General features: G+C 42.9%; 1 protein-coding gene across 4 annotated transcripts in view; it reads left to right on the forward strand.

Annotated features, from left to right (window-relative positions):
* Positions 1–22,101, forward strand: part of SDK1 (sidekick cell adhesion molecule 1) — a 393,854-nt gene that overhangs the window by 361,635 nt on the left and 10,118 nt on the right. For all 4 annotated transcript variants that reach the window (XM_038186854.2, XM_072023631.1, XM_038186853.2 and 1 more), the window contains 8 exons: positions 858–1,044; positions 2,002–2,139; positions 5,143–5,304; positions 6,108–6,233; positions 13,984–14,148; positions 16,695–16,832; positions 18,821–18,941; positions 19,171–19,300. In XM_038186854.2, coding sequence (XP_038042782.2) covers positions 858–1,044; positions 2,002–2,139; positions 5,143–5,304; positions 6,108–6,233; positions 13,984–14,148; positions 16,695–16,832; positions 18,821–18,941; positions 19,171–19,300 — 1,167 coding nt within the window. The remainder of the gene's footprint in view (positions 1–857; positions 1,045–2,001; positions 2,140–5,142; positions 5,305–6,107; positions 6,234–13,983; positions 14,149–16,694; positions 16,833–18,820; positions 18,942–19,170; positions 19,301–22,101) is intronic.

Genomic DNA, 22,101 nt, shown 5'->3' on the forward strand with positions numbered 1-22,101 from the left:
GGGCAAGTCTACAAACACTGGAGCTTGGCTGGGGTTCAGTGTCTGGCTCTGCCTCTCTCCATGAATTTAGATCCATAAGCGAAGAAAAGCCAAGCCAATGTGAATAATCTGGCATCCCTTCTTGGCAGTAACAAGCAACCTTATATATCAATTCATGTTCTTTTCCTTTTCTATGTATATAGATGGCTCTAACAGCTTGGCTTGTAGAGCCAAGGTAGAGTCTTGCCTTGGCTCATTCTTTCAACTTTCTGGCTTGCTTTGGCCTGTTGTAATGCTCTCCGTGCCAGGCCTGTCCAATAAGTAGGGCTGGCACCACTTTTCTCTTGGAGTCGTCTTCTCCAAAGCCTAATTTTATGGCATCGGGATAAAAATTATGTAAGGCGAGAATGGGGAAAAGTACCTCAAGGAACTTTAGGGAAAGTCTTTATTACCATCTTCAGGAAGACATTTGCTTGGCTGTCCTGTGAACACAAATGGTGAATCTGTTGTGTGCATAAGGAGGCAAATTATGGGAGCATTGTATCACGGTGCCAGTGCTGACAGGCAGATAGCATTTTAGGAAGAATTCAGAAACTGACCTGTCATTGCTGAGCTCTGGCAGCTCCTATCTATTGTCATTAGGCCACATTCTTCAACTTGTGCTCTATTTTTGAATGATGTGCTCAGTTACATGGTCACAAGACTCAGGGTAATTTCCAAAGGAGAAGAAAGGATTGGGCCTATGGTGAAAAGCGTTAGCATCCCATTTAATGGAGGAGCCCAGAGCAAGGCTGCTCCGTCCTCCTGATCTTTTACAGCTGTAAAGCCAGGATGTTTTAGAGGTATGGATATGCTAAAACATCTCCCTGTTCCAACAGATTTATTACTGGGAAAGTGACGTCCAAAATGACACGGAGAAAGTGAAGGTCCTTTTCCTTCCGGAGACGACTGTCCGGCTCAAAAACCTGACCAGCCACACGCGGTACATGGTCTGCATTTCTGCCTTCAATGCAGCTGGGGATGGCCCGAGGAGCAGCCCCTCGCAGGGCAGGACACACCAGGCTGGTATGGGATCGTTTTTTTGCCTCAAAGCATGGACTTAGTGGTCACCAGCAAGTAACTGGGCAGCGGCTGGGGTGGTTGTCCAGGAGGACTGTACTGGTGTTTAGAGTTATCTTTAGACAGGTCATTACATTATAATGGTTGTGGAGGGGGGGAAAAAGCGGGATCAGAAAAGGCAATCGTGGGAAAGGGAACAGTGCAGTAGAAGCTAGAACAGGCAGGCAGAATGACTGATCCCTCTGCGAGCTGATCCAGAATGAAACTGTCTGCGGGTCTCTTTGCGGCCGCTGCTATCACATCTGAAAATCTAAACTTGTCTACAGAGCCTGGAAATTCCCCAAGCAGTCTTGTGAGAGAAGTGCTGAGATTTTTGCAATTCATCTTTTTTTTTCTTTTTATTTTTTTTTAAGCCACATAGGCTGAGCTGTGCTGGATGTGACCGCAGTGGGAGCGCTCCAGCACTGCAGCAGGCAGCACCATCGTGGCTGGCCATGAGGAGGAAGCATGCACTTGAGCTGTGTGCTCACTTAGTACCCTTTTGTCTGTCAGCCCTCTAATTCTGCTACTCTTCTGAGGGAGTTAACTTGAGAAATCCCAGCATCTGCAGCACGTTTCCACCAGCAATGACAGGGGGATATCAAACATGTAAATGCTGCAAGTTTTCTGAAAATCAGCAGCTAGATAGAGAGCGAAGACAAACTTAGTGTCCCTGTGAGAGTCTTTTCCTTCTTTGTCATGTCTCCTTGCTTGCTTTTGAGATCCAATTTTGCAGTGGAGTGGGTGGTTTTCTTAGGAGAGGCTGTATTTATGATTGATTCTGGGAAATTTTGATCCAATTGGTAAATCCCATTCTTAGTTTGTGTCCTTTAGATTTAGTCTGGGAAAAAAATGTTCTATAATACGTATGTATATCAGATTCACTATGCCTGCTGCAACTCAATATATTTGTAATCCTTTCAGCACCCAGTGCTCCCAGCTTCTTGGCATTCTCTGAAATCACTTCCACGACACTCAACGTGTCTTGGGGCGAGCCGACAGCAGCGAATGGAGTCCTGCAGGGTTATCGAGTAGTCTATGAGCCTTTGGCTCCCGTCCAGGGTAAGAAAGACCTAAGATCATACATATTCATAGGAAAATGACAGAAATGCACTGAAGCATCTTTTATCTCTGCCCAATTTCCTACTTGCTCTCTGCCATTTTCCAAGAGAGGCCAGGTGGCAGAGGGTAAGTAAAACAATTCTGCTTTTGCCAAAACTATTCAGCAAACTGTAATATTGTGGAATATAGCTTTTGTCTGTCCTCTCTCATTTTCTTGCATAAACTATATTCTGCATGATTTGAAAAGTCATTTTACTGCCATTGTTACCCAGTGTGGGAGAAGAGGAAACTCAGCCTGAGCGTGCCTGATTGTCTCCCCGTGTTGCACTATAAAATTGCTGAGTGGGCTCCATCCCAGAATAGTCGTCAGGCTCATTTGTGTTTCTGATAACATCATGTGTCACTTCTGTTATCGCAAAGATTGCCTGGGCATCAAATGTGTTAGTCATCACTGGTACCACTGCTACTTTTGACAGGGGAGAATAACTGTGATAGAGTTTTAGTCGTGTCTGTTTACACAGAGTTTTCAGGCAGCATTTTTAACCCAGCACTAGATTTAAGCTACACCACAACAATGTGGTGGCCACAAATGTTTCCTTCATTTGCCAGAACAGCAACAGAAAATAATTTGGCAATTTATCTGAAAACAAATGTAAATTGATTTCAAAGGTGAATTAGAAAAGATTGCAGTTTGGGGATGGTCTTATTAATATTTTTGTATTCCTGGTAGATTGCCAGTAGTTCAATAGTATGTCCAACTTTGGCAGTGTGACAGCAGGGAGAGTAATTTCAGCCATTGCCAATCCATTTTGAACTCTTTTCCAAAGAAATGAGGATATCAACCACCAGTATTTGCTGCTTCTGTAAGGAATAAAGATCTATATTGTCTGAATATCCATGTCTCGTGCACTGAGAAAATTATACTCAGGAATGAAAACATGAGAATAAAAGCACTTTCAGCCTTTATGGCTGGCAGATCCAAGCACAAAGAGCTAATGCGGAAAGCATTTCTAATTTTGACCAAGAAATGTGCACAGGGTATGCAGGAGGTTCAGGCTCTGTGGACATTTTCTGCCTTAGATTCATTCTTACACAATGTTTAAGAATACATTTTTTTCCCTGAAAGTATGGAAGCGTCAGGTCATATTTTCTCTAAATGCATTTGATTTAACCTCTTCAGAATCTTTGTTTTCTTTTCTTCTCCTGCCCACCTCTGCCTGTGCTCTTTCTGACTCCACATTGTCTCCTCTTCCTCTGTAGAAGATTTCTGGGGCGAGCAAGGAGGTTATAGAGGGTTTTTCCTTCAATTCTAAATTTTTGCCTACATTTATTCTCCAGTTTCTACCCATTTACTCTTGTGCCAACATTTTTCTTTCATCAAACATTTATTCTCCCTCTGTGGTAAGCAATCCCTCCCTCAAAGCCATCATTTTGCTTGGAAAGATAGAAAACCCATGCTCATTTATTTAGGGGGCAAGGCAAAGCCAAACTCACTGAAGATGGAGCACATAGTGGTGCTGAATGCCACCAGGCAGCAGGGCTTGTGGGCTACTACCACCCACCAGATCCCCACATCCTGCAGGGTCCTCCCAGCCCCAGGTCTCATGTTCTGCACTACAGTAAAACACCCAGACCAGACTATTTTCCTGTATCTTTTGACTTTTCTCCCATCTGTGGTTCTTGGCTGAGCCTCCTTGCCATTGTGACACCTCTTGCTTTCTTCCTCATGAGCCACCAAATAAAACCTGCACATTTTGCAAAACTTTCAAACAGTGATCTGTCCTGTAGTGCAGTCTTCTCCCTGTTTGACCTTTTATTGTTTAAGCTTTACAGTGTTATGTTTTACACCATAATAGACAACAAAATTGCCCTGGAGCCTTTTTTTAACAGTTCCTTCTTTTTTTTCAGAACGTTACTTTGAAATGACAAATGCTTCATGATTTGTCTCTGAGAAATGAAATAGTACACCTAGGGAAGGAAGGAGCACTTTTACTGCTTCCTTGTTAACTGAGGAAAGATTCTCAGAATTATAAATTGTCTTGGAGAAAACTTTGAACAGAAATCACTTGGACATTATTCTTTATTTAACTGATAAAAACTGAAAGAGGCATCTTGATTTGCATAAAATAAGCATTCAGATTGAAACACTTCTTCATTCTGTATTTTTTCTGGAGAGGAAACTAGCAGACAGCTTTCTCAAGTGGGAAAAATATTTTTCCACTTTGTATCTTTTTGGTTTGAAATGTTAGTACATCTACAGGACCAAAAAATGCCAAAAGGGCTCTGTTAATTCAAATGTTTTTTTGTTTTGTAAAATACTTCATGTATCAAATTATTCCTATTAACTTTGTCTTAGAAAATATCAGCAAAAACTATAGTTTAATTCGTCCATGCAAGAAAAATTCTTAAAGAGTGAGGAAGAGTGAAACACAAGTCATGACTTTAGCCTTGTTCAAATTAGTAGTGCTTTAACTGCATCCCCTTTTGCAGTGGTATTTATACCCAGAAGTTACCTGTGAGATATTTGTCCCTCATTCTGCGTTCACTTGGTAATGGTGGAAGCCAGGACAAGAACAAAGGGAAGACCATCCTCCCTTATGTCCTCCTCCAAGGCAGCATTGCAAGTTACTTGGCAAAGAAAGAGCAGAGAAATGCTTGCATAGGAAGCAATCTGCAACGCTGCAGTCCTCCTCGTTTACCTCTTCCTTTCTTCCCAGAGTAATTAGTGAAGTTGCATGTAGTCTCTTGGTAATTTCCCAGTTGTGTTGTAAGGTTTTTTTCTTGTCAGTACCCACTTATCAAGCTTAAACTCTAATTATACTTATCAGTGCTGAAAATTGGCTATTATCACTACTTAAACTCCTTCTAATTGTAAGAAATACTTTCTTAGCAAATGGTTAGATAATTTTACTTACCAACTAGATGTAATAAGCTAATTTTTTCTTTCTTTTTTTTTTTTTCACTGCAACCTTCTCTTATTTTTCATCTTTGTGGCTACTTCAGGGGTCAGTAAGGTGGTGACTGTGGACATAAAAGGGAACTGGCAACGCTGGCTGAAGGTCCGAGATCTCACCAAGGGCATGACCTATTTATTCAGAGTGCAAGCCCGAACCATTGCCTATGGACCTGAACTGCAAGCCAATGTCACAGCTGGGCCAGCAGAAGGTAAGTGGAACCATAAAAGCATGTCATGAGCTAGATAAGTTATGCAAACGCAGTGCAGCAGCAGGAAATAAAGCACTTGGGGCTTAACATGGATTTCTAAGCCAAGGAGAAGTTGAGTCACAAGAGCTCAGGGCATGATTCAGTGGGTTTCACAACTACCCATGAAAAACACATCTCCTTTTTTTTCTGAAATCTAAAAGACTGATGTGAATAAACAAAACAGTGTGAATAAATCATAGCGCAAAGTAGCCACCCAGGGAATTCAAAGCTATAGCCAGACAGCGTGGTTCATAATTCTGGTTGTAGTGCTATGCTTTGGAGTCAGAACTAGAATAATTCTGCCTAAACCAGCAGAGGTTCCTGGATGTAAAATCAGGAAGAATTTACAATTGTTTCCTCCTGATACTTTGGCTTGTGCACAGGGAGATGTCTGCAAATATCCTGATATGCCAAGAGGAGGCTGAAATTCAGCATTCTCTGCTTGATACAGTGTGTGTACCAAAACAGTTGGTTCTCCTATTTGATCAGTGATACCAGATAGTCTAACAGGGTAAAATCCCTCAAATTATATCATTTTTTTTTCTTAACAGGCACACCTGTAAAACCTAGCCATTGGTGTTTGTAACTGGTGGGACTAGAACCAGTACAAAAATTAGGCCAGTAGCCTATCGAGCAGTTTTATATTGTATGTGTGTTGACCAATATTTCTGGATTATTTTTTTCCTTTGTCACTAGAAGAAATGAATAATACCTCACTGTGTCTCTGATACCACCCACATTTGCCATGTCATTTCATCCTCCAGGGTCTCCTGGCTCCCCTCAGGAAATTCTGGTGACAAAATCTGCTTCTGGGCTGACGCTACAATGGACTGAAGGAGATTCGGGAGAAAAACCCACAACCGGGTACATTATAGAGGCACGGCCCTCAGGTAAGCCATGGGAAACATGGACAGCTTAGTGTTTTGGGTTCCCTTCCTTTGGTCCACGCTGAAACCCATCCTTCAGTGGAGGGATTGTTTGTCATCCCAGTAAACTGCTGGGATTTTGTGAGAGAAAGCCATCACCACCCAGTATTAAGCCTTTGCTAATTTATTACATGGTTTACCAGATTTTATCCTGTTTAGGAATAGTCACAGAAAATTACCCTAAGAGCTCTAGTTTCCACTGTGCCACATCACTGGTAAATCATCCAACTGATGAACCAATAGAGTTAATAATTAAAACTCACTTAAATGCTTACAGCATCTCTCATGCCCAAGGACCTTTAAATACTTGCAAACTGTGTTTTGAGGGCCACAGATAGAGATCTATCCTTCAGCGGCACAACTCAGCAGCTAATCACCATTAATAGCAGGGCCAGAACTGAAGCAGCATGCCCACATGGCTTCCCCTGTTTGTTCTGCTGGGAGGGCATAAGTGGGTGAGAGGAGTCCCCTCATCACCGTGCGTTGGCTTTTTTTTTGGTGCTTTCCCAGAGCTCCTGTGCTTCTGGCATTTGCATTTTACTGAAGCTGCTTTCTGCTTTTTCCCCAAATATTTTCCCAGTTGGAGAAGATCATATTAAATTTAGGTGTGCTCTCCAGCTTGTTTGCAGCCTCTCCTAGTTTGGTACCCCTTGCATATTTACTAAGCACACACTTTCTGGTAGCCAAGTCATTAACAAAAACAGTGAATGCTGCCAGACCCCTGTTTAATCTCACTTGATAAATTCCCTCCACTCTGACAGGGAATGCTGATAACCGTTCTCCAAGTACAGTTTTCAGCAGTTGATGCATCTACCAGATACTTGTTTCATGTAGGCCGTGTTTGAATGTCATGATGTCAAAAGCTTTGCTGAAGTCAGGATAGATGATGTCTGTTCTTTCTCCTCTATTGACAAGGTCTGCTACCCTGTCACAGGAGGAAATTAGACATGATTTATACTTGACATATCCATGTTGGCTGCTTGTTCTTTCCTTTTTTTACTTCTAGGTGCCTACACATTGCTTGATTATATATTGATTAAGTGAACGCTTATCTGTTTGACTATATAAAGGATCCTAACTGTTTTTTGGATGTGTCTTAAATGTAAGGTTGTACTTAAACCTAACAATTTTAATTGCATTTAACCAGACCAGTAACAAAATCATTCTGATCATCACTGAAGCTGCAAATGAGCAAAATCATAGTTGCCATTGATAGGGCCACTGCAGAGCAAGTTCTAACATTTCTTCTTAATTTCTGTCATTTAACATATTTTTTTTTCCAAAACAAACTGAAGGAAAATGTGTGCGTTTTCAAAGCACTGGAGTTCCCCAGAGTGATCAAGAGTTTTTTGAATTAGAGGCATGACACCCAGTGCTTGCATTTGCTTTACATCAGCTTATTGGCTCTGCCTTTATCTCCTTGTATGCAGAAAATACCCTCTCTCATTTGAATAACGCTGTTTACAGGTAAAAACGTTAACAGGTAAAGTTAAAACAAAACCCTTCACTGAGGCTTTCTTACCAGCTTACATTTCCCCAAACACAATTTTTAGAGTAAATTTGTTCTGGGGGGAAACCTGTACCATATGTACAGATTGTTTGCAGCTTGAAATTCAACTTGTGAGTTGCAGCACTGCAAACTGATTGGATGTTTCTGGGGTTGTCTCACCTTTGGATGTGCACCAACACTTTACAGTTCATGGTTAACGATGTAGGATTTGTGGTCCACTCTTTTTGAGTAGAAAGAAAATAGTCCTTCCAAAGCAGGTCTGAGCTGCATTAACCCTGGGTCATTCCAGCTGGCCCCACTCCACTGATCTTGGAAACACACAGAAGAGGTCTTATTCTCCTGCTCTTGCAACCTGACTGTTGAGGCATTTAATTCCTCCTCAGATTATTTTAATCCTATTCATGCTGCTGTACCAAATGAACTAGCCATTTGTATGCTGGATTCTCACCCTTAGTTCTGGTTGCAGCTGTAGAAAGCGTGAAATGTGATCCAAGAGAGGAGACGAACTAATTGGAGCACTTGCTTATTTCACGCAAGTGTCGGCTTCCTTTCAGTACCGCTTTTCTTCCTCATCTCTGCATGGAGGAGTTTGAAATCTGAATTATGAGCTTAACAAAGACAGAGAACTAATTCCTCCTGTCAGGTCTGGCCATTCAGAGCCGTTTGTGTTTTAATATAATTCTAAGAATTTGCTTCTGCATGTTGATTTATATGGGTAGTAGAGCATGGTTTGGAGCAACCTTTATTTTTAAGTACTTGTTGTCCAAGAGAAGAGCAGTTGACTTGTGCCCTTCACATAAAATCAAGGAAGGAGAAGATATTCATCCTTCTGAGATCAAAAAAGGGGCATTGAACAGACAGATGAAAAGCTTTAGCTTGTTGCCAATATTCAAATGCAATACCACTACCTTAGTATTTCACATCTCAAGTGTCATCTATTATAGGCCTCATTACCCCAAACGTTAAATGCTGTATCATCTCATTTTCCCTGCTGTAGCTCCCTGCCAAGGCTCTTCCATCAGAGTAAGAGGGTGGCTTTCTGTCATAAATGGCAAGCCCCTACCCCCTTTTGTCACTTCCCTTAGAATTTTTCAGTGCCCTGCTGTGTTTCACAGGGCTCTAGCCGTCCTGCTGGGTTTAGCAGTGGTGGCAGCAGGCAGCTGAGATTGTTCATTTGATCTGCCCGTTTCTCCCTTGGATTTATGGAAGGTGACCAGACTGACTACCTCTTGTGCATTTTGAATATACTCAGACACCAGCATGGAGCAGGCAAACCAATATTTTTTCCAGTGATCTGTGCTAGAGGAAGACAGTACAGAAACAGAACTGTTTTTCTTTTCCTTCAGCTCCTCTGTCCCTGGAGAAATGGATTCCAGTTTAGCTTCTTGTGCATTACCAGAAATGCAATTAAGCAGCCTCTGTCGCTGCCATAGTAAGCACTCCCCAGACATCGACTAGGCTGGCTAAGAAGTGGGTATTAGATCATGTCCTTTGTTTCGATGTGCAGAGCAAAAGACAGAAATGGCACATCAATAAAGTTCCCAGCACTGTTGGTGGGAGTGGAGAAAGGTGGGTCTCCCCCCTTTTTCCCCACTGTGTGTCATCTCCAAGGCTCCTCTCTCTGTACTGTGCTTTAATGGCAGGTGTGCGGCCTGCAAAGCGTTGAGCAGGCCCGCTCAGGCTTTCCTTCCCAATTATCCCCTATTCACAAAGCAGGTGTTTCTGCACAGTGTCCTAGGGACCCCCTCTGCCAGGAGGACACATGCATGTGTAGGCCTTCACGCACGTATTGGCCTGCTACGGTCGTCTCGAGCTGTGGGGCAGCAGAGCAGATGCTCAGTCAATCTGTTTTACAGCTGGTGGCATCTCGGGAAAGCCTCTGACCCAAGATACGACTGCAGAGGTTTCCTCTTGTGCTTCCTCTCTCCCCACCATGTGTTTTGGGTTTTGTTTGTTTGCTTTTCCCCAAGTAGGGAATGACTTCGGGCCAGTGGGAGCTAATTGCAGCTTAATATGTTTCCAATAATAACACTTCTAGCGCTCTGGCTGGCATGAATAGGCTGGTTAGGCCTCAGATCAGCTACAAATCATATGCTCAGGATGTAGACAAGTCAGAATAGTGTTTGCTTTTGTTCCCTCAGCTGATCAGTTCCATGAAGGCGGCAGACGTTTTGGGGAAGGACTTGTCTATTTGGAGTGAGGATTGTCCTTCCCATAAATGCTGGTTTTCGCTTCCCACACCCCAAGGGCAGATCTCACTTCAGTTTTCTTTCTGGTGTCTTGAGTAATGTTTTCATGTTTTCTTCCTTTTCTATTTATTTTTAAACAAATGAGGGAGTGCAGTGTCAAACATGGACTCAAACCAGCAAAAGTCAGTAAATTCAAAGTGAAGGGTGCAGCTGCATTGCCGGCATCTGCCATGGGGCCTTTGGTTCTCTTCTGCTTGCAAACAACATGCTGAGGCTGACAGTTTGTCAGCCTTCACTTCCCATTCTTGTCCTTTCGTTAGTTTGCATGATAATCCAGCCCTCTAACAAATGCATCCCCATTTTAATTTTTCCCTCTGTAGGAGGAATGCTACTCGCATTCAGCTGGTCCTTAACTCTCAGCTGCTTCTCCCCTCATAAACCACCTAATGTGTAATTAGGAGAAAGTTTTACAGCACAGCCCTCCTCTTTCTCCGAGGGGGAAGGCTGGTGTTTAAGCCCAAATAACTGACAGCTTTCCATCTTTCTGGCTGCAGCACTACAGTCGTTTGTTAGCGGCTGGAGTTAGCAGAGCCAGGAGCCCTTGTAGCTTCCTGACAGTTTTATTTGGCCCCTGATTAATCGCTGGTGAAAACAGGCAGGCCTGTGGGTGCTGTGCCTGGGCTACACCTCACCAGGGCGGTGAGTTGCCTGCACAGGAGGATGTCCAGGGCACACTGGACTCATGGTAGGTTGGAGGTGGTTGTGACTTCTCTCATAATTTAGGTCTTCTCCCCATGCATTGTTAAGAGGCTGAGAGCCCACTGAAAGACAATGTGAAATACAGAAGGGTACAGATGTTACTGCTCACAAAGGCTTCTGCTCCAACACAAGTGCAATGCCAGCTGTGCTGTGTGGCACAGGACATGAACCAGGAGCTGACTGGGGCTGGCTGAGTCTTGTACCTCCTTGCAGGTGTCCAGCATTGCAAACTTGGCTTATCTTGATAGTTTCCTTGAGTTAATACTCAGCTGATATCCCAGCCATGGCATGCACATCCTTCCTCCCTAAACTGAGTGGAAAATGATGTGTACAGTATACTAATGATTTTCTACTGAACTTAAAGGCCAATCTTTGCTATCACAGGTGACCTTCTAATGAATTCTATCTCGGCTGAACTTCTAACATTTAGAGCAAACCTAGTTTTAAGGGATGGGGGAAGAGATGTGGTGAATGAATTCACAAGTCTTTGTTCAATATTTAATTACAGAGCTCAGTACTGAAATAAAATGTTTTTTTAGTTTGGATATATCTGACTGCAATCTCTGTCTACAAAGAGAGGCCTGAATATTCCAGATGGAGATGAGATAAACTGAAGCTCTGTAATTAAAAACCTTATTGGCCAGAGCTGGGGAAGCTGCAAACTACCGTGCGCATAACATTTGCTTGGTGTCAGCAATGGGGGAGTCATAAGGATGTCCCCGTCTTTCCAGAGCATTGCTGAGTCCCAGTGAGGCAGGAATCCCCACGAAAAAAGCATCCACCAGCAGCCATCGTTGCCTCACACCATCATCACAATAGCCAAGGGGACAGGGAGGTAGAAATGTCACACTAGCTTCTCAAGAGTAGTTTTACCAAGTTATTGCAAGCTTTACCAAGTGGTTAAATTTACGCTTCCTTGGTCTGTTTGATATTCTGCACTGTGCACCCTGATAGGTTTGAGAAAATGAGCAAGGAAGTGTGTGTGTGTACAGTTGTGTTTGTGACAATGAGCGTTGAACATTTCATTTCTACTGTTGCCTTTTCTTCCATCATTTAAGCGTCTTTCAATGCAAACAAATTGCTTTTCAGACAATTCACAATGGGCTCAAATTCTCTTATTGCTGTTTACAAATGTGTTTATGAAAGCTCAGGCAATTCTAGCAATTATGGCAATATTTTATAGTCTGAGATGCGTCTTCTTAGTATTGGTGGTTGCAACAATCCAACTTTGAAAATGCATCCCTCACTCCACCCTTTTCGGAGAAACCAAATCCCAAACTCCCTTTTTATTACATTGTAAGTTTACGCGGTAGAAATAATCTAGCCATCTATTGCCCTGTAAAAGGGAAGTCAATATTTTATCTCTTGTTTTATAGCCATTGTAATATCCAACTAATACATAACAATGGTACATTATGATAACTTCATTATACTCTGATCATGCTGGTGAATAATGTATTGGTCTGAATTTTAAGCATGACAGAAAAATTACCTATTTTTATTGTTCTTCAGTATTTCTCAATGTAGCTGGAACAATAACATTTCAGCTTGCTTTTTGCATCCACTGAGACTGCCAAAGCTCATGATCAGAAAAGATGTAGTTTGGGGGCTGTTAGTCGATGTGTGCGTTGCTAGACGTGCAGCACGTTACAAATTACAGAGCCAATATTTACTGGTGCCAAAGTTAAAATATTCACATGGAAATGCACCTGCAGTGTTAATCAAGCCATCTTTGCTTTTGTTCCCTGTTGCACAGAAGTAGGCGGAGGGCCAAATTTTGCTCTGTTACACCAGCACAGTTTCAGAATTGCTGCAGTGACTTCAATTAGTTTACACGCAGGTAAACGCAAAGCAAACGAGAACTGATTCTGGCCTTCCATTGTCACAGCAGCAGTAGTCGCTAAGGGTGGTGCTGCTGGCTCCAGCTTTATTGTTACCTTGATAACACCTCAAGCTACAGAAGTCATGCTGATGCTTGAGTCTCACAGTGCAGAGGGCTTTCTTTCAAAGCAGGCGGCTCCTGTGCTGCAATAGTATCTGTGCAGAGGTTATCACTGTACTTCTATTGCTGTGGGACATACAGAGAAAAATAGGCATTGCTTGAACAGCTTTGATAACTAAAAGTAAAAGCCTGATCAGGTCAGATCCTTAAGAGCTGTGCTGGCTTAGGCTAGCTGAGAGTTTGGCACCTTGTGTAGACAGCCATTTTGTCAGTGGAAAAAAAAAAAAAAAAAAAAAAAAAAAAAAAAGTGCTGGGCACCGGTTGTTATAGAAAAGCAGTCTGTTTAGATTAATGTTTGATTCCTGCACTCAAAATTATTGACTGGCATCTTTAATTATAGTTGGTTTTGTTCTTACTGGTAACAGCATCCATCTTGTTGAAAGTCCTTTCCATTGAAGTCAAGTGAATATAAGATTACGCGTATGGATCAGGGACCGGAACGGTGCCTCGTCAGGATGCACATCAGGATAAATGTCAGTATGGCTGTTGAGAATCGAGATTACCCTACTGAAACACTCTCATCAGTTATGCAGAAGGCATTGTGTTTCCAGCAACTTTTAGAGCTTTATAATACAAACAAAAACTCATTCCTGCTTAAAAATGCATGGCACAGAAGTGCAGTGCCTGCTGCCTCTCTCTGTGGGCTGTGCCATGCTGCAGTCCAGCCCATGCAAAAGGATGTCTCTATATTGATATTGTGAAGCAAGCAGCACGCCAGTGGCACCAGTCCACCAGGCACCAGTTCATGCAAGGCCACAGTGCTTCCTGCCAAGACCCAAATCTGACATTAGTCTGCAAACCTAACCTATGCACCGGGATAGTGAAGTCAGTTTTGCAATGGAAAAAGCAGACAAATCCTTTGCTGTTAGGACTCATTAAAATACCAGGTTGTTGTGGGCTTAGTTGCTCTGTCAAATAACAGGCATGCAGATGCAGCAACCATACCTGGTCAGGAGGGACCCAGATGGCTGGCAGCTGCTCTAGCCAGCTTAGGTCACCATGGGTGCTGCTGCAGATTTTAGCAGAGAACTCTTCCATCTGGGCTGTTGTAAGACCCCCGTCACGAGTAAATCCTTTTACAGATGGGGTCTTGCAGGGCAATCTGACATTTGTGTGTATCACTGAGCAGCCTTCAGGTAAGCATGTCCACTGCCTGCGGTTAAAGCACACAATTAATGACAATTATTTTCCACGAGCAGAAAGAAGTGCCAAGTCACACAGTTAATGCTGTTCCTCACCTTGCCGCTTTTCCAGATGAAGGACTGTGGGACATGTTTGTGAAGGACATCCCTCGCAGCGCTACCTCCTACACAGTCAGCCTGGACAGACTCAAGCAGGGTGTGACCTATGAATTTCGGGTGGTGGCTGTCAATGAAATTGGCTATGGAGAACCAAGTGTTCCCTCTGTGGCAGTATCAGGTAATCAAGCTTTTTGTTACCTTTTCCAATGGAATTAGTGGGTGGAGGAGAAAAAATAATGAAGTTTCTGTTGTTACAATAAATCATCAAGATCAGCTTGTTTTCACTTATTTTAAGACAAAAGCAGAGTGAATCAAGGCTTGTTATTACAGTATACTTTACTCACAAGGGGAAAAATAGTCATGTGCCATTTTTAAGCTTGACAAACTTCTCAGGAAGTTTTTGAGTGTTTACATATATGATTTCTTGCCTAAGACTAATTTATAAAGTCTACAGTGTGTTTGCTTTTTCTTCTTCCTCCTCTCCTAGTCTGTTGTTTTGTTTACTCTCCTTTCTTCTCTGTTCCCAAGGTTCTGTGATAAGCAATTTCTGTGTTATTTTGTATTTAGCTCTCAAGAATGTAGAATTATAGTTTCCCCAAATTATTCATGATATCCTCTGTGCTGGTAGTTCCAGCATATTGTGATACCTCCAGCCTCCATCACAACAGCTTGCTGGTGGTGCTCACGGACTCTTCCCACCCACCTGCTCTGTTGTGGTTATTCCTGGTAAACAGGGCTATGTGAGCATGTTTCCACAATCCCTTTGAACAAACCAGCACTCTGATTTCTTGAAGGAGCTTCTACACCTTGAAAAGCAAATTCCACTCAGCTTGCTATGTTTGGACAGTTCAAGTTCGATGGCTTCTTGTGAAGTGGGAAGCTCGCCCTTGTAAAAGTTTTTCTCAGTTCTCCTCTTACCCTTGCAGAGAGGGTTGTGCTCCAGGTTGCTTTTGAGCAACAGGTCTCATCCTTGCTGTGTCAGCAAAGACAGACGAGGAATAAAAGAACCTGATAAAATGTCTTTGTGATTCAAAGTTCTGGAGAGTCCTGAGAACCTGGCAATGATCCAGTCTCTGGAGTGGCTTTTATCTCTGCTTCTCGAGTGAAAAGCATAAACACCACTCAGCGATTACCCAGCAGGCTGGAGTAGCAAATGCTGCTATCGCCATCACGGCTGCATTTGTCCTTACACAATTAACCACTTAACCTGTGAGAGCTGTCTATGGATTTCAGTGTGAGTGCTACCCTTCCTTTTCTCCTTCAGGACAAGGGCATAGACAACCTACTTCAAACACCAAGAGTCAGTGCTTTTCCTATCTGTGGTTTCACAGAGGCTGTAACACAATGTAAAGGGTCAGTAATCATGTCAATCTTTCCTTTCCTGGAAGACATTATTCCCCTGAAGCCAGGCATGCAGCTCCTTCTGATGCTTTTTATAAATAAACTGCTTGTTTGTATGTTCTCCGCTTGAACAGAACTATTTAATTCACCTCCTTTTGATGCTTCAGTGTTCATCTCAAATTGCTGCATGAAAGTAAGAGGTTTCCATTGAGATTCGCAGTCATAAAAGTATACAGTATTTTAGGCTGGCCACTTCAGCTAACACAGGGAGGTATAAATTGCACTGAATCTGCTCAGCCCAGCATGGCTTGTGCAGTTTGCCTTTAGGTCTTTGTTGGCCTGGACTGGCCTCCTAGCAAAGAAAGACAGTGGCTACTTTTCACTGTTACAGAACACCCAGTGATCTGGAACAAATTTAAGCCCACATCGTAAGGCTTACAACAGACATTTTTAGATCCAGGGTCCAGGACGATGTGGGGAAAAAGAGTGCCTGGATTCAGTGATAATGAGGATTTTGGTTGAAGCTGGTCTCCTGGCATCACCCACTCTTATGAGTGTTCTTCTACCTTACGGACTACAGGGAAATAATATACAACTGCTGATTTGTGCTACAGTGGCAGCACTTTTTCTCAGAGCTGAGGGATGCTGACAAAGAGAATATCACTGAAAAAAAATAATAGTACTTACTACTTCAAACCAGAGTGGCAAGATAACTCTAGAAAAAGGAAGTTAGTATCATTTTGTGCCTACAATTGAGGTCAAATGGAATGAAATGACTTGAGATAACACAAAATTCAGGGAACTGAATTAATGTCAATGTGCCGCATGTTGGGCTTGGCTTAAGTCACTGACAATACCATATAGAACAGGAGTCAATGTTGGAATTTGGGGTTTAAACTACGGAGGTACTGACTCGCATGTACCTTGTTCCCTGGCACTAGCTGTATTTTTCAAAGAGCCATTGAGCAGCATTTTGGCAAGGCAAGCCTCTTAAAAAGTGGAGTAGCCATGGGTCATGAAAAGTATATTAGTGGCTCCTTTGACCCAGGGAGTATTAAGCATACCACAGGAGCTGAGAAATACAGGTGTGCTGGGCTGTGGGAAGAAACCTTCTTACCTTCACTTGGTGATAATCTTAGCTAGGGGATTCTGCAGCACTGCTCCAAGTCTGAGAGATGCTCGTGGAGAAGTTGGAGCTGTGGTATGGTCCTATATATCTAGAAGTGTCAGAAAGCCTTTCGAGGGTCTTATTTTCACGTGGACTAGGTTATTTCCTTTGAACACCTCTTTACTGAGTACTGTTATGGATGTCACTCACTGTGGGGAAGAAGGGGAAATTGTGAAGGAGTGTAAGGAGTTGCTGTTTGTCTTTTGCTCTTTCAGCACAAATAGAAGCCCCTTTCTATGAGGAGTGGTGGTTTCTGCTGGTGATGGCTCTCTCAAGTCTGATCCTCATCCTGTTGGTGGTGTTTGCATTGGTCCTGCATGGCCAGAGCAAGAAGTACAAGAACTGCAGCACAGGTAAGACATCGTCTCTGCACTGTACACATACTCTCAAGAGCTGCAGGAATTAGAAATGTCCTCCCTTTGAATCTGTGATTTCATCGGCATGGACTCTCTTTATAGGTATTTTGTTTGGCAGAAGACATGGATATTTTTACTATCTAATTTGGTAGAAATGGCTTTTGCCCATAGCTTTACTGGGCAAAGAGTGCTGGATCTTATCAGGTTTTGGAAGTTAACCAGCCATGGGCTTGGACAGGACAGCATCTGGAAGTCCCAGGGACTGTAGCTAAAGCCAAGGAGTCTGGGTCAAATGTTTGGCAGAAGACCACAAAAAATGAATAAGCTGAGCCTTTATTTAGCTTAGTTGTCATTCCCTGATAGATGGGGAGAAGAAGGGTTCTGCTTTTCCATGTCCATACCCAGTGCAAATATCCTATGCCTGTATGTGTAAGGACTACATCATAACTCTTATATTAAATAGGGTGCCCAGCATCTCACATTCATTCCCTAAGCCAAGCTAAAGTTATTGGGCTGGGACCAAGGAGCTGGAAGTCTTTGTTATTTGGACCTGTTAAACGTTAAGGCACCATGAGCATCTAGCTTAGAATTTTCCTTTACTTACAATTTTTACCAGTCTCCTTTTTGAAAGGAAACAGGAACTACCTGCTCTGTAACTAGGAATGTTAAAAGAGTCCCCTTTCAAAGCACCTTGTTCTGGAGCACTGAATATTGTTCTGAACCTTTTCTTCTTCTTACATGGAAGGGTTGTTCCTGTGTGTTAATTCTCAGATAGCCTTCTCCACCTCCAGCAGGAAATTGCTCTGCTGCTAGAAGGTACCAAAAAGGCACATTAATGAGTAGGATCAGGTGGATGAGTCTTTGCACTACCCATTCTGAGGGATTAATGTAATGAAGGAGTCTTGAAAGAATCTTCCAGGCAATATTTAGCAATTCAGTCCCAAAGAGAAGATCTTTTCTTTCTTTATAATTCACTTCTAAAAAGCGTTAGAAAATCAGATTTTAGTCCCATGCGATATGAGATGAAAGAATACCACGGCATTTTACCAAGTTAATGCTATTACATATTTGTATGCATAGCTCATAGGAAATCGCTCATCTTCTTAGTTTTGCTCAGTGTTTGGGGGACAGACATGAAAAGACAGGTCTGACCTGTACTGTCAGATATCAGTGTTCACACTGAGTCTTAATGTAGCATTGAAATTGAAGTTGAGGATAAAGTACCTGTCTGCTGCAAAGTGGCAATGTGCAACCGGTCTTTCTCCCCAGGACACTAGCTGAGCTCACACCTTTGGGATTATAAAGAAGAGCATGGGAAAGAATAAGCTCTTGCTATATTTGATCACCAAAAAAAAAAAAAAAAAAAGTGTAGTTTGCCGTATTTTCCCTGTTCTGCCAGTCCTTTTCCCTGCCTTATGTTGTCTGGTGATGTCTCACACCTATGTCTTATGCTCATTACAGCTCTGACATCTTTTTCTTGTTTGCTGCCCACTGACCCTTTCTCTTTCTTTGCTGTCTTCTTGTCCTCCCATTTTTTTTATTTTTTTTTTATTTTTTTTTTTTGCATTTCCTAGTTTTACTTTCTCTTGCTTTCTTTCCATCAGCATAAACGGGATTCTTGTCACCTGGATTAGGGCATCTTCAGTTGCTACCTGAATTACTCACCTGTATTCCATTCATAGACAAAAGACAAAAATAATCACGTGGAGCACTGTTCATCTGCATTATTTTAGATACCTCCAAATGAAACACATCCATCCTTGACTCCTTTCATTCCCTCTTTTGGCTCCTCCTGCCTTTTTGCACTCCTGATATGCTCTTTTCTTTCAACTCGTACTCATCTGCCAGTAACAAAGGTAAAGAGATTTTCAAAAAGAATAATAATGGCATAAAACATAAAGAAGGGGAAGATAGCGACTCCTTACAGTTGTACTTGGGGGAAGAATACCCATGTTTCAGCTGAACTTTTCGTTGCCTGGCTCCAGGTAAAACCATCTCCAACGTGGAAGAGTCGGTCACCTTAGATAACGGAGGCTTCACTGCCCTGGAGCTCAACAGCAGACACCTAAACATCAAGAGCACTTTCTCAAAGAAAAATGGAACCAGGTAAGAAGCTTGGAACAACATGCTCCTGGAAATGGCTTTTCATCTAGGTTCAGGCAGCTGTTAAATAGGCAAAATGAGACTGTTGTCTGGAGGATCTAGGGAGGACTTTACTACCCGAGTCACTGCCCTAGGCTGAGGCTGGCTTCGAAGCATGATTTAATTTTCTTTTTAACTGTGTCATTTCAGAGAAAAAGCAGTATCCTATACCCTCACCTACTATGTTTCCTAGGTCTCCACCTCGCCCAAGCCCGGGAGGGCTGCACTACTCTGATGAGGATATCTGCAACAAGTACAACGGAGCCGTGCTGACCGAGGGCTTGGGCCTGAATGAAAAGCCCTTAGAAGTATCAGAGTCAGAAGTAAGTGTTTGCCTTTGGCTTGCCAATTTTCCCCCCTTAATCCTGGAAAGTCTTTGAAATGCCATTCCCATGCCTGCCTTATACCGTTGTCATTATTTGTCTGTCTTGGTGACTTTAAAATGTCCTATTCCTCGGGCTGTTCACATCACATTTTAAAATTAAAATGTCCCAAGAGGGAATCACAAACAGGACCCAGCCAGGGCAGATTCCAGATCTGTCCTTGGCAGATATTCAGAGTTTTCCAGTGTTACACAGAAAGGCAAACACAACCAGTCAGTCAGCGTGTGCTGACTCCTCTGGTAAGGAGCTGCACATCCCCTTCTGCGCATGGACTGTAACGATGGAGTGTTTTTGGGCAAACAAGTACGTGCTGCAAAACAACCAGCTGGCTGCAGCTACTGCCTGGACACGCTCTGGATGGCTGCAGTGACTGAAGTATGGGATGTGCTTTGAAGTTTTCACAGTGCCTTTTTTAGACAGCTGCAGCAAACACTAAGCTTCGGAAGTGTGGTCTTCAGTGGTGATAACTGCTGCCTGTGCTACAGGCACAGTGGGAGTAAGTGAAGAATGAGTAACCTGCCAGGGATAGCAATTGCTGTGAGAGCCCAGCATTCAGGTTTCGAAACACTCCAGTCCACAACATTAGGCTAGCACTAAAGGAGCCTTCTGCTCGGGTTGCTTTCAGACACTGTTCTCCAAGGAAGGTGGTTGTACGCCAGCATTATACCTTTGGCTGTGCCCTATCTCACGTCCCCTTTAAGAAGAAGTAAAGTGATTTTGGTCTGCAGAAGCCCAACAGTGGCCATGGGTGAATAGGCAGACTTCAAGGGACGTACAGAAAGGTAAATCTGTCTCTCAAATTGTGTGTTGTCAGCTGAGAGCCTGACGAATCTGAGCTGACAGCACAAGAAGCGAGCAGTGGGCCAAACCACTCCAACCCTGACCCTTCCAGCAAGAATAAATCAAGAGCAGCAAGTAGTGAAAGAAGATGACAGTTTTCATCTGTAGCTTTTCTGCACCTGCAGCTACAGCTGCTTTTCCTGGCTACCTAGCTCTCACCTCCTGTTAATTACCACGGACAGCCTGCTGCTTTGTGCTGCCCTATGGCCGACCCAGCGTGTCGGCAGCTTTCCTTGGTGTAGCTGGAGCTGCTGTCTGTGCGAGGCACAAGTGTTACCTCCAGATTAAACCCACAGTGCTTTGGTCATGTCACTGTAACAACCCAGCATTAAACCTGTCATTAAAACAGTTCGCTGAGCATGATCATGAATTTAGCTCCAGCACCTTCTGACATTAATTTCAATGCCCCGTGTGGTATTTCCTGGTAATGCGCAGAAGTTGTCTTACAGGGTGTCATTACTGCCTTCTATATGCACTGTTTGTGCAACACAGAAGAAAGTGGGGTTTGTTTTGTTTTGTTTTCTCATGCTATTATTAATATTATTTATTTACTGTGTATTGCTGTCAAGCCTGAAGGTCTCAGTTGAGATTCTTGTGTTTTCGTGAATCTGTGTGTGCATGTGAGTATGTGAACAAAATGTGCCTCCTGTTTTTCCTTGGGGCTTAGATATGCAGCCCTTCTGTATAATGTCTTTGATGCTTGCCTTTTTTTTTTTTTTTTGTGGGGAGTGCTTTTAGGCATGAAATGTTAATAGGCTCCCAGTAGAGGTAGCAAGAGGAGATGCTGCCTTTTGATCAGCCTGAAAATGCTGTTTACGTTGGCTGGTATAGACAGGAGGTGAGGGTGGAGGGGGGCAGAGGTGGCTGTAGATGTTTGACCGCTCTGTTTTCAAATATTTGTGTACCTATTAGCTCTTCCTGTTTGTCTTTGCTGTTCTTTTGGTTTCTGTTCTCAAAGGATATCTTAACAGACAAGCTGTTTTCTGAGAGTTTCAGAATCTCCATCTCTTTTAGCAGGCGAGGGTGTTTCCTATTATATGAAAAGTTAAAGATATCTTTTTTTTATATAGGAGCTCCACACGTTTGGTTCTTTCCAGCAAAGGAGGGTGGGGTCCTGATGCTGTTTTCCTCTAATAGGTCTTTGTGTGGAGCTCAAATTTCACTTAATACAATGCACATAAGGGCAGGCAAGGACAAAAACTGTGCTTTTGCTTTCAACCCACGTGTCATCTTGTTGCTTCTCAGTTTTACCCCTATTGCCTGAGGTGTCAAGATTTTACATGGAAAAGAAGGGAGCTCGCTGGCTTCAAGTCTCGTGGGGTTTACTGAACATGAAGAAGAAGTTTGTGAGAAACTCTCAGGCTGACTGACTGCATTTACAACACAGCTGCCTGGGAGCCTTCCTCTGAGCTCCCTCCTGAAGAGGAGAACAAGGGAGAAATGACGAGAAAATGTAGCAGACCAAGCAGTACTCTAAAATTCATAAATCAAGTGGTTAACTTACTCCATGTCACGAAAGCCAAGCACCAGTACTGTTAATGAGGTTAAAGTAGTTTAATTGGCAGGTATGGAGCAAGAGAGTGCTAAAAGTGTAATTTCTAAATGATTAATAATAATAGGCTTTTAGATAATGAGTCAAGTGGACAAAGCTCTGGACAGACAATCTGAAGAAATTTGGTGTTCACCACGTGCAGAAACTTGATGATATATCTGCAGTGTCATCCAGCCATGGAAGAGCAGTTTTACTGAGGGGTAGGGAAGGGTGTTGTATGTTTGCTTGCTCTCATGCATCTTTTTGGTCTCAAAAAACTGTTTTCAGGAGATAACGTTCTCACAGATTGCACCCAGTATCAGTCAGTGCTGACTGCTGGCAATGCTCTGGTCTTCCAGGCTGCTCGCTA

This window comes from Anas platyrhynchos, chromosome 15, assembly GCF_047663525.1.
Source record: "Anas platyrhynchos isolate ZD024472 breed Pekin duck chromosome 15, IASCAAS_PekinDuck_T2T, whole genome shotgun sequence".
In the NCBI taxonomy this organism is placed as follows: domain Eukaryota; kingdom Metazoa; phylum Chordata; class Aves; order Anseriformes; family Anatidae; genus Anas; species Anas platyrhynchos.